We start from the raw sequence: 13536 nt of genomic DNA on the forward strand, positions 1-13536 counted from the left end.
GGTTTGAGGCATTAGGCGACGTCTCCGCGGTTTAATGACGAGAGAAACACGACGTGCTTCTGCAAAGAGACGGATGGACACGTCGTGTCGTCGTAGGAGAGGAATGTGGACACACGCTGACACGACATATTGTCGTACACAACCAAATTTCGGACTGACCGCTCCTCGTTAAAGCCCGCCACAATCTGCTCCCGCAGTCCTGAGATCTCTCTCACACACAATAACTGAAGCATGTGTGCAATGATGGCACTGTTCGTCCTCCTCCGCCTCATAATCATGATGATGTTTGGCGAACTTCACATATATCGCAGAGCTAGCATCAAGCAGAGCTAGCATCAAGCAGAGCTAGCATCAAGCATATTTCGCGTCCGTCCATCTGTGCAAGAGAAGTTAACCCTTTAAGCATGCGCGATGTTTCAGATAGTATGGCAAGTGTAAACACATGAATCGGATATGAATCGGAAACGGACGGTCAGAAAAATCAGATAAAGGCAATAAAGCAGAATTGGGCATCAAGACCTGCAGTGTAAACGAGGCCAAAGTCCGTATCAACAAAATCCGCCTTTGCACTGCAGAGGAGGCACTGAAGCTGCGTCTGAACCGGTTTAATGCAGCTCAGACGTGGCATACATGCACTTTACAAATGCACATTTTATGAGATTGCTTGAAAGAATAAAAATGTAAATATAGTAATATAAAATAATGGACAAAATAAAACAATGTTTTAAAAGAAAGACAAGTCACTGTCTTATGACTGTGAGTCACTGAATCATTTATTTAAGGATTTGTTCAAATGCCTGATTCATTTAGGAACAAAGCAAGTGACTGTCTTTATGAGTGAGTCGTTGAATCATTTACTTAACCAAATCGCTCAAATATTATAGAGGCATTCAATAACAAAACACCAGTGTGTTACTCAGCTGTGGTGGTGTTTGGAGCAAGAACACACGATATTAAGAGATTAATTAAGAGACTTTGTTAATAATTCATAGAAGGACTGTCATTCCTCCACTTGCAACATCTGCATCGGAGCAGATCAGATCAGGCCGACATTATATCAACATAACACCAACATCCACTAATGGTTAATAATAGTATTAATAATAAAGAAGCTATAGTAATGAGTAATGATTGCGTGGTGGCCTGTATTGTGATGTCGTTGCTGATGAGTGTGTGTTTCTTCCTCTCTCAGATTGGAGTGGCGTTTTATGAGATGCTCCAGGCTGTGGACCAGCACATTAAACACTTGTCCTATATGGACCCCATCTGTGACTTCCTGTACCACATCAAATACATGTTTACCGGGGACAGCGTTAAAGACCAGGTAACACACACACACACAGTAACATTCTTCTTTGTATCAAGGCCATAAACACCTCTTGAACACCGGACTAAAATGTTCGATTTTTCGGGAGGTTGGCGGTGAGATGCTGTCACAAACCCTGGGCTGACTGTGTTATGATGTAGCAGTTTCCTATGAGTTTATGTGATTATTAGGAAACAAGGAAGCAGGAAGGTCCACCTGTCTCTGGGCGTAAGCAGTGTGCTGGAAATCCACCAGTAAAATAAAGTCAGGTCACTCAATGGTGAAAGTAAGTGAGATGTATTTGTCTGAAGTGGCGATCCAGGGTAGTTTCTCTTACGTCACTAAATAAGCTCTAAGCAAAACCATACATACTCATTTATCATTGAACAAAGACTCTCAAAGTTGATTGGAAAAGCAAATGAACATGATCATAAGGCCTCCCACTTCCTTTTATCATATAATAGTATGTACACTTTCCGGTTCATCTTCATCCACATTGGTCTTCCTCAACATCCCATAATAGGCCCCACCTGACGAACGCAAACAGTTTTTAATGATGTAAAATAGACTGTTCTCAGGCCCTCTGGCCTCGACCACAGAAAGAGGCATTAATCACATGTTGTGTCTCGCAGCTTTTGCAGATTAAAACAAGAAACATGAGAGAGACAGAAATAGAGTCTAAGTTCTACCAGGAGTGTGATGAAGGTTATGAGCGCCTCAGATAACATATTTCCATATTTATCAGTCCGAATCTGACCCTTACCCCGTGAAACCTTCAGTGCATCCACTTACATTCAACAGTTCACTTCCTCCAGACGCCGTTTCTTCTCCTCCTCTAATCCCTCTGTCAAAAGCAGCATATATTGAGTTAACAATAAAGGTAGAGTGTCTGTTTTCAATACATACAATACAAAAATATTGATTTACACACACATATACAGTCAAACCAAAAATTATTCTGAATAAATTTTGGTTTGACTATATACACTACTGGCCAAAAGTTTTAGATCGGTAAGATTTTACATGTTCTTAAAAGAAGTGTCTTCTGCTCACCAAGGCTGCATTTATTTGATAAAAAAAAAACAATAAAAAAAAACAGTAATATTGTGAAATATTATTCTAATGTAAATCATCTGTTCTCTATGTGAATATACAGTAAAGTGTGATTTATTCCTGTGATCAAAGCTGAATGTTCAGCATCATTACTCCAGTCTTCAGTGTCACATGATCCTCCAGAAATCACTCTAATATGAGGATTTGATGCTCGAGAAACATTTATGATTATTATCAGTGTTGAAAACAGTTGTGTACAAATTTGTTTCTTTGATGAATAGAAAGTTCAAAAGAACAGCATTTATTTAAAATAGAATATTTTCTAACATTATAAATGTCTTTACTGTAACTTTTGATCAGTTTAACTCATCCTTGATGAATAAAAGTATTGATTTATTTGATTTCTTTCCCCCAAAAATAAAATTAAAATTCTTACTGACCCCAAACTTTTGAAGGGTCGTGTTTAATGTTACAAAAGCTTTAGATTTCAGATAAATGCTGTTCTTTTGAACTTTCTATTCATCATAGCATCATGAAATAAAACTGTTTTCAACACTGATAATAATCATAAATGTTTCTTGATCATCAAATCATCATATTAGAGTGATTTCTGAAGGATCATGTGACACTGAAGACTGGAGTAATGATGCTGAACATTCAGCTTTGATCACAGGAATAAATTACACTTTACTGTATATTCACACAGAAAACAGATGATTTACATTGGAATAATATTTCACAATATTACTGTTTTTGTTTGTATTTTTAATCAAATAAATGCAGCCTTGGTGAGCAGAAGACACTTCTTTTAAAAACATTAAAAATCTTACCGATCTAAAACTTTTGACTGGTAGTGTATATTTGTCAAAAACAATGTATCTTTCATGATTAGTAAGATTAACTAAATTAATTATGCATAAGCAGTGGTATTAAATACACAGGAAAATAATATCTCTCTTAGAGCAGATCGTACAGATTCAGAGGCATCAGCCACCAATTCAACGAAATGTTAATGGTTGCGAGTTAGCATGAGATCGTGTCCCTGTGCGGCGATTGTGTGTGTGTCTCAGATGAGTGTGTGTGTGTGTGTGTGTGTGTGTGTGTGTGTGTGTGTGTGTGTGTGTCTCAGATGAGTGTGTGTGTGTGTGTGTGTGTGTGTGTGTGTGTGTGTGTGTCTCAGATGAGTGTGTGTGTGTGTGTGTGTGTGTGTGTGTGTGTGTGTGTGTGTGTGTGTGTGTGTGTGTCTCAGATGAGTGTGTGTGTGTGTGTGTGTGTGTCTCAGATGAGTGTGTGTGTGTGTGTGTGTGTGTGTCTCAGATGAGTGTGTGTGTGTGAGTCTCTTTCTGAAGCCGCTGTGTGTTCGCTTCTCCCTCAGGAAGAGCAGGAAAGGTCAGGTATATCAGCTCAGTATCAGCAGTCTCTGCAAATGAAGATCATTCTCCAGTGTGTGTTCGCTTTATCATCTGAACTTCAGCTTCACTCGCTCACATCATCCCTCTGAGTCCTGCGTATATGGAGGTGTTTAATCGTAGTGCTGACGACTGTGTTAAATCCACACGCACTACAAGCACTGTATTCTAGTGTTTAGTGGACGAGTTTAAAAGGTTTTGTCATCCAGCATGTAAGGGAAACGGGTCAATTTAACTCATAGGGAATTATTCATTTATAGGGAATTTTCACTTGAACATCAAGTATATCTCTGTATATATAAGTATATTTCTGCAGCAGATATTAATATCCAAACTGTAGTGAAAACACTATTTATTAGCAGGGTAACCAGATCAGCAGTCTAAGACTTTTCATTTGTAAGCACATAACGCAAGAACTCTTCTCTTTAAAGTCTGTGTATAGGCACTTCAGAGATGAGTTTCTAAACACATGATAAATGTTAGAGATGTATTTCTGAAAACACGTTAGCAAGACTGAACTGTGCAGTGCTGAATTGTGGAGTTAGACCGTTAAACACTTCTTACCATTTTTGTGTTCAGATATTTAAGATTTTGATTTACATTTTATTTACTTGTTTTTTTTTATCATTGAACTTTGGCTTGGTTGTTAATAACACATTTTTCTGTGGTGTGACAAACTCAGAACACATATTTAATATATATATATTTAAAATCTTTACACAGACTTTAATTTAACAATTTAGATTTTGATTATTCTAACACAAACACATGCACACACACACATTCATACGAGTTGCAGAAGGAAAGAAAGTGAGGAAAGAATGAGTTTTAGTCAGTGATCTAAGCATAATAGTCACATTTACAGGTTTTAGACATGATATAGAGTTGTTCAGTTGAACGAGGCTTGATTATAAGTCCGTCTGGCATTGTTTTGGAATGATCTGATGCATTTTGATCAGTGGATTTCAATCCTGTTTTTAAGAGGTCACTCAGAGGTCGTTAAACAGAAGAAGGTCTGTCTACAAAACAGCACAAGTATGCGAACTGAGACGCACCTTAAAGAGCTCCTATTCTTCTTTTCTCCACGTTCATCTTCAGTGTGTGACCGTGCCGTTTGAGCATGATAAAGCTCCAGTTCTTCTCTATATCAGTGTCAGTGTTCCTGAACTCCTGAAACGCCTCCACTGTAGTCTTGAGTTTCTCCCGGGAACGAACACGTCACAATATTCCTCATTATAATAATTAATGCGCAGAATAAAGGGGCGGGGCCTGGTTGAGTTAGTTAGTAGTGTGTTAAACTGGTAAGGGGCGGGACATTTCCCAAACACACTCGAAGCGCTCAACCAATCACAACACAGTGATCCAGCCGACCAATCAGAGCACAGTGTGCTTTTCAGGAGGAGGGGCTTCATAGAGACAGGAAGTAAACAGAGCGTTACTGACAGACTGGGAAGAGAGGAGCCGCAACAATGGAGAATATGAGGAGAATAATCAACATTCAAGCAGGAGAACCTGTAATAGTAGAGCCTGAAACAACATCAAGAGTTTGAGAAACTGTATAACAGGTCCTCTTTAATTCTGTGTGCAGGTGGAGAGGATCATCTGTTCGCTGAGGCCGGCGATGCGTCTGCGCCTGCGCTTCATCACACACATCAGTAAGATGGAGCCGGTGCCGACAGCGAGCAGCGTCTCTCAGACCCCGAGCGTCTCGTCCCCCGCGGCCCCGAGCGCAGCCGGACCCTCCAGTGCTCCTCTGTCTGTGTCCCAGTGAGCCATCTCACACACTGTGACTGAAGATCATGTGACTACACGAGGCTTTAAACTCCAGACTTACATCACCTGCCTTATTTTCATCTAGGAAGAGCTGTCTTTTCCTGAAGCCTTCAGCCTGAACTCTGATAGATCAGCTTCTGTTTTGTAGGTTTTTTTGCTTTGTCACGTTTCATTTTTGTAATAAAGACAAATCATGTGTTAAACGAATGTGAGCCTGTGATTTTGTCCTTTTGTGTGTATATTAGAATCACAGTCACAGACTCTAGTATCTGAAACTACAGCACTATATATATATATATACTTTACTCTCCTAAGGCTTGGGGTTTTTAATGCTTTCAGCAAGGACGCATTCAATTCACCAAAAGTTACATTTATAATGTTACATAAGATTCTGTTTCAAATAAATGCTGTTCTTTTGAACTTTCTATTCATCAAAGAATCCTGAAAAAAAAAAAACATGAAGGTTTCACAAAAATCTGAAGCAGAAAAACAGTTTTCCACACTAATAATAATCATAAATGTTTCTTGAGCATCAAATCATCATATTAGAGTGATTTCTGAAGGATCATGTGATCGAGATGGAGAACTGATACCGATTCTGTGCTTTTAAATTCACATACTCACAAGATGCTGCTTAAGTGAGACGTCTGTCCCGTGAGAAAAGCCCATGTGTGTTTTCTGTGAATAACCAGATGAGCAGAATCATCCATTTCTCCCAGGAAAACCAGACGCTCCTCTTCGGGTCTGTGAACGCCTCTCTCTCGCTCCATCAGTTTTAGCCTAGTTCTGTGAAAAAGAGGCTGTTAATATGAATCTAATGTCATTTTTAGCATTGTTGTCCTTGTATATTTTATGTAATAAAACATGCAGATCCACAGTTTGAAGGCCAGGAGTTGGTTTCCAGTGGTCTGGAGTAATCAGAGCGTGACTGAAGGTAATGCTCGTGTGTGTGTCCTGACTCTCTGTTAAACCACTGAAGGTAATGCTCGTGTGTGTGTCCTGACTCTCTGTTAAACCACTGAAGGTAATGCTCGTGTGTGTGTCCTGACTCTCTGTTAAACCACTGAAGGTAATGCTCGTGTGTGTGTCCTGACTCTCTGTTAAACCACTGAAGGTAATGCTCGTGTGTGTGTCCTGACTCTCTGTTAAACCACTGAAGGTAATGCTCGTGTGTGTGTCCTGACTCTCTGTTAAACCACTGAAGGTAATGCTCGTGTGTGTGTCCTGACTCTCTGTTAAACCACTGAAGGTAATGCTCGTGTGTGTGTCCTGACTCTGTTAATGCACTGCCAGCGCCGAGAGCAATTACAGCCACGCTCACATCAGCCTTAATGGAGAGCGCAACCTGTACTTACTCAACGGGAAGTGTTAAAAGGATCAGATGTTAAGATCACGTCTTTATAGCTTCATGTTTTGTGGAGCGCTGAACATGCTGGCTAATTCGTGTGCATGTGGTGTTGAGCGCTTACAGTCATAAGTAACACCTCAATACACTATTTACTGTGACAAAACTGCTCTGTTTGCTGTGGAGCCAATAGTGCAGAATCTCACATTTATTATTGGCAGTTTCAACACACACATGCAGCCTCCTACAGCCCAGATGGGGGACCGGTTGTCCTGGGACCGGTATCCCCCTGGCAAAATAGCGTTATGCTATGCACCAACTTTGCCATCTGAAAATGAGGCCAAGGAAAGCTTTTATCAAGCACTGGCTGAAACGCTTTGGCGGATCCCTAAAAGTGAGAAGATCCTATTGCTTGGGGATTTCGAATCGCTAGGGCGGGACAGAACTACAGGATATGGAGTGGAGTACTAGGTAGGCATGGCATTGGCAGGGTTATTTACTCTTTGCTCTGAGCATAACCTTACTATAACCAACACCATCTTCCAGCAGGGTATTAACATGCCTAAGACTTTTGCACAGTACTGTATGTATGTGCACCCTCTACCAATACATCACCAAGGCCTGGACTGATGAGAACATCCCACAGCAATAGAGAGATGCAAACATTGTAGTCATCTATAAGAACAAGGGTGACAAGGCCGTCTGCGGCAATAGCAGGGGCATATCACTCCTTTCTGTTGGTGGTAAGGTCATGGCCAAGGTGCTGCTCCAGAGACTTATTAACAACATCACAGTGTGGGTTTAGAAGGAACAGGAGCACAATCGGCATGAGCTTCACAGCCCGGCAGCTTCAGGAAAAGTGCCTGGAGCAACATCAGGACATGTTTATGTCCTTTGTCGATCCCTCGAAAGCATTCAATACTGTGCAAAGAGAGCTCTTATGGGATCTCCTCTTCAGGTTTGGCTGTCCCACTAAGTTTGTAAACATCCTCCCCCAATTCTATGATGGGATGATGCTCGGGTGACCACAGGTGGACAAGAGTCCGAGCCCTTGTCAGTTGTCAGTAGTGCCATCTTTCAAATATCTGGGGAGTATTCTCTCTGAGGATAGCGGAGCCGAATTAAACAGGCATCTGCTGGCTTTGGGAGACTTCGGTGTAGAGTCTTTCATTATAAGAACCTTCATCCCTCCACAAAGGTCGCCGTATACCAAGCGGTGTGTGTCACCACCCTCCTCTATAGCTGTGAAGCGTGGGTAACCTACAGCCCTCACATCAAGGTTCAGATGAAGAACGCTTGAGGAAGTGTAAGATCAGACCTGAGGATCTGGAGGATGTTGCTGCTGACCGTACCATCTGGCGACAGCTGTGTAGGGATGGGGCTCGTACACTGGAGATGGAGAGGACCATGGAGAGGCCATCGCTGCCACTGTTACCACCACCACACATATATACTCCACCTGCAATTGAGCTTGTGGGTCCAGGACAGGACTGTTCATCTCACTGTTAAAGGCGTGGACGTCATCATCGGATTTCGATGGACAACCCAAGCAGATTGCACTTGGGTCCGTTCTGACCCGGAAGAGGTACAAAAAAATGTGTAAAAAAATGTAGTTTTTACTATGAAAATGAAACTTTGGAGATGTGTTAATACTGGCAAGATCTTTTATCTTTATCTTTATCTTTATCTTTATCTTTTTTTCTTTTTTTTTTTAAAGAAGAGTTCTAACATTTGAACTGAATTTTTACACATTTTGCATTCGGGTCCGTTTTGACCCGAAAAGTGAATTGTGGCATTTTTTTCTTCTTCACATTGAGAATGCATTTTGTTTAAAAACATGCTTGTGCACAAACACACACAAACACACACAGATTCTGAAATGAGTTCATTTAATGTCTGTTTGTAGATCAAAAGTTCACAGAATAAATCAAAAGGAAAGAGTCCATATTTCACTCTACTGTCACGGCAGCATGAAAGAGATTCAGGCGGTCAAAAGAATAGATTTTGTTTGAAAACATTTCAGAGGAATATTGATGCTGTTTTGATGTTGTTTTGTCAGAAAAAGAATGTGTAGGTTTTATAAATTTAGTTATACAAGTTAAATGTTTCAAAAGGAATTTAAATCCATTGAAGTCATGGCGTTCATACTGGTAATTATCATATTATACACTCACCTAAAGGATTATTAGGAACACCTGTTCAATTTCTCATTAATGCAATTATCTAATCAACCTATCACATGGCAGTTGCTTCAATGCATTTAGGGGTGTGGTCCTGGTCAAGACAATCTCCTGAACTCCAAACTGAATGTCAGAATGGGAAAGAAAGGTGATTTAAGCAATTTTGAGCGTGGCATGGTTGTTGGTGCCAGACGGGCCGGTCTGAGTATTTCACAATCTGCTCAGTTACTGGGATTTTCACGCACAACCATTTCTAGGGTTTACAAAGAATGGTGTGAAAAGGGAAAAACATCCAGTATGCGGCAGTCCTGTGGGCGAAAATGCCTTGTTGATGCTAGAGGTCAGAGGAGAATGGGCCGACTGATTCAAGCTGATAGAAGAGCAACTTTGACTGAAATAACCACTCGTTACAACCGAGGTATGCAGCAAAGCATTTGTGAAGCCACAACACGCACAACCTTGAGGCGGATGGGCTACAACAGCAGAAGACCCCACCGGGTACCACTCATCTCCACTACAAATAGGAAAAAGAGGCTACAATTTGCACGAGCTCACCAAAATTGGACAGTTGAAGACTGGAAAAATGTTGCCTGGTCTGATGAGTCTCGATTTCTGTTGAGACATTCAGATGGTAGAGTCAGAATTTGGCGTAAACAGAATGAGAACATGGATCCATCATGCCTTGTTACCACTGTGCAGGCTGGTGGTGGTGGTGTAATGGTGTGGGGGATGTTTTCTTGGCACACTTTAGGCCCCTTAGTGCCAATTGGGCATCGTTTAAATGCCACGGCCTACCTGAGCATTGTTTCTGACCATGTCCATCCCTTTATGACCACCATGTACCCATCCTCTGATGGCTACTTCCAGCAGGATAATGCACCATGTCACAAAGCTCGAATCATTTCAAATTGGTTTCTTGAACATGACAATGAGTTCACTGTACTAAAATGGCCCCCACAGACCCCAGCGGGTCCAAACAGACCCGGCAACGCAAAAGTGTGCCGTTTTTTAATGCATTACCAGGGTTCAGGATCAGTGTGAGCAGTGAGTCTGCGACCCGTAGATTCAACCATCTTTAACTACATTTTTAATCTATGCTCATTATTTTTGCTTTCAACATTTTGAATCTAGATTCTAGTGGTTGTTTGGTAACCATATCAGGACAAATGCTGATGAATATACACATTATGTCTACTATTGATGTTTAAATTCCATGTCCCAGCAGCCTCTTACAAAGGAAATATCAGGCTCTGTTCCTGAAACTCGAGTCACTCGGTCACGCATCAAGCGACATCACGGCTGTGGTTACCATGGTGACCGCTGACCCAGACCGAGTGTGTTTCAGGGCTCAGTTCCTCTGGAGCCATGCTAATCTCAGAGATCAGTGATCAATAATCTCAAAGTTGACAGAGGATGAGATATGTGTGTGTTTACTCCATCAGTGGCTCTCAGCTGTCCGTTTCATGACAAACACAGCACTGGAATTATTCATCCTCAAGCTTAAACATTGAAACATATTATTATTATTGGGGGAAAAAACAGCCTTTTCAAAGTTCAGAAGCCTATTTATAGTCGTTGCAATCATCCACTTTAACCCTCGGGCAAGGTTTTTCTCAAAGTAATGAAGGAATGTTCTTCCGATAACTTCAACAGAGCGTTCATCCAGGCTTGTCTGGACTTTCAGCCGATCAGCCGGGGACTTCTTGTCTACTCTTTTATGAGTACTGTGAATTCAGACATATTTCTTTCAAATGTGCCCTTTGTTTCTCAGGCAATGAAGGATACAACATGATCTTTCGCGGCTTACCCTATCCCAGAATTCAGTGCGCGCCGATGCCCAGACCAGCAACATAGTGTCGGCCCAGATCCGGCACACATCTGGCACACATGGACTCCACAAGGCCCAGATGTGCCCCGGATCTGGGCCGACACCATGTTGCTGGTCTGGGTGACGAAAGGATTTTTATTCAAAGAAAACGTTGGGTGATTCTGTGGCGGCCGAGGAATACACATGTAAGTATTGTTTTAATTTACTCAAATATCTAGCAAAACAAGTGGTGAAAGCCACAGGTCTTTCTTTCTTAAAACTGTGAACTTAAACTGTAAATGTTACTGCGCAGCTTCATTTGTTAGGAGATCTGAGGCTAAACTTGTGCTAATATATTGTTTTGTTTTAGAGAGCAAGGAGCAGACAGCTGAGTTTATTAATATGAGGGATGAAAATGAGTATGAACGTATTTACCGGGGCCAAAAACTCTCTGAGGGAAGACAACAACCCATCTGTAATATTTCCACTAGGCTCTCTTATGTATTATAACAAATATCCCTGTACAAAGCCCACAACAATAAGACAGTAGATAAGGCAACAGTCTTTCACTTTGTTGTTTTTTCTAGTTTTCTTCTGTCATGCAAGCCGTATCTACAAATGTTTTAATCAAACTTGAGGATCCGGAAATATGATTTCTGGAGTATTTTGTATGCATATCCTGCTGTGTCATATTTTGCAATGTTAAGATTTCACCCGTCTTAATATTTTTCTTAAGCGTTTCCTTTTTCTCTTGTTTTAGGACAATTCTGGAGAAAATGGGCCTGTTGGGGAAAGTCATTCCCTTGCAGGCAAAAACAAAACAAAAACAAAAACAATGAGACAACTTAAAAAACAAAAAGTAAGCCAGTTACTTGACACATCTGAGCTGAAATGTGTTGTTGCTGCTGTTGTTAACAGGCATGTTTATTTGCTCTGCCTTAGGAGTGCAAGTGTCCTGGGGGCTGTTCCATAAACCAAGATTAGAGTATAAGCCAGGCTTATTTCGGTTAGTCAGGCTTATTTTTGGTAGATTCGGTTTCATAAATCAAACTTAAAAAAGTTCAAACTCAGTTACCCCGGCAACTTATGCTGGGAAACTAGCCTGGTCCAGGGCAGGCTAACTGTCAGGCTAAGCCTCAGTTGTTACACAGATCCTCTAACACTGACCAATAGGAACACAATGATATTACCACTGACACTCTCTCATACCATTATTGGACTTTATTAACCACTATTAGTCCAAAAATAAATACACAGTATACAGAAAATCAACTTAAATAAGGCTACAATGATAAATTAGTCAATATAGACCTATATATATATATATATATAGATAGATAGGCCTAAATACAATATATTATATATATATATATATATATATATATATATATATATATATATATATATATATATATATATATATATACAGTGCTATGCATAAGTTTAGGCACCCATGCTAAAGTTGACTAAAAAGAGGAATAAAAAATCATCTTTTGGAAATTGAACTTAATGCCTTAATTTAAAAAAATAGGAAAAATCCAACCTTTAAGAACACCAAATTTCTTTGTGAATGAATAATGTATCGTAAATAAATAAATGTTCTTCCTTAAAATACAGGGTGCATAAGTTTGGACACCCCTATGTTAAATTCCCATAGAGTCAATGCAAATCAAACTAGCTATTAGGCTAACTGAAATAAAACCATGCCAATCTCAAGGTATGGTGAAGGCTATGTGATGATGTGGGGCTATTTTAATTCCAAAGGCCAAGGGAACTTTATCAGGATGCATAGTATCCTAAAAAATAAAAAAATAAAAATACTTAAAAATAAAAATCTGCCTGCCTCTATGGGAATTTAACGGGTGTCCAAACTTATGCACCCTGTATTTTAAGGAAGAACATTTATTTATTTACGATACATTATTCATTCACAAAGAAAATTGGTGTTCTTAAAGGTTGGATTTTTCCTATTTTTTTAAATTAAGGCATTAAGTTCAATTTCCAAAAGATGATTTTTTATTCCTCTTTTTAGTCAACTTTAGCATGGGTGCCTAAACTTATGCATAGCACTGTATATATATATACTACAGGTTTTCTTTTTTTACTGGCTGAATGTTTTGTGCCCAAGATTTAATTAGATTGTTTTAAAGATTTATGAATACATTTCTCTCTGGTTTTGTTTGGCAGCTGTAGTACATGTTTATGATTAGAAGAACATTAGAACACAATCTAAAAAAAGCTTTGTAAAGCATAAGTTAAAATCACAAAATTAAAAATAAATAATTACAAAAGCAAATTTTAAATTTTAAATTTTAACTGGTAAGATGAATCTGAGCTTAGTAATTGACAGTATATTAGCCTACATTTGATTTACCCCATCTAATGTCCAAATAACAAATATTTTAGTGTATATATATATATATATATATATATATATATATATATATATATATATATATATATATATATATATATGTACTTTATTATGTCTTTCAATTCAAACACATTTAACACAATTATACAAATTGACAGTTCCTTTAAAGACATCATATTTTCCCCCAATAAATATTCCTTATTTTTCCTTCTACTTTTTTTCTTTTGTGATAATACCCACCAACACATAGCCTAAAAACACACATGAATAGAACAATAACCAAAAAGTT

The 13536-nt window shown here is 39.5% G+C and overlaps 2 protein-coding genes across 3 annotated transcripts in view; one reads left to right on the forward strand and one right to left on the reverse strand.

The window, feature by feature from the left end:
• med23 (mediator complex subunit 23) overlaps positions 1 to 5746 on the forward strand; it is a 66774-nt gene extending 61028 nt beyond the window's left edge. For both annotated transcript variants that reach the window (XM_079887483.1, XM_079887484.1), the window contains 2 exons: positions 1193 to 1324; positions 5357 to 5746. In XM_079887483.1, the coding sequence (XP_079743609.1) occupies positions 1193 to 1324; positions 5357 to 5539 (315 nt within the window). In that variant the 3' untranslated portion in view covers positions 5540 to 5746. The remainder of the gene's footprint in view (positions 1 to 1192; positions 1325 to 5356) is intronic.
• The window catches only part of akap7 (A-kinase anchoring protein 7), a 214204-nt gene that overhangs the window by 120589 nt on the left and 80079 nt on the right, over positions 1 to 13536 (reverse strand). The gene's annotated exons all lie outside the window — the stretch shown is intronic.

This window comes from Squalius cephalus (assembly GCF_949319135.1).
Source record: "Squalius cephalus genome assembly, chromosome: 12".
Lineage (NCBI taxonomy): Eukaryota > Metazoa > Chordata > Actinopteri > Cypriniformes > Leuciscidae > Squalius > Squalius cephalus.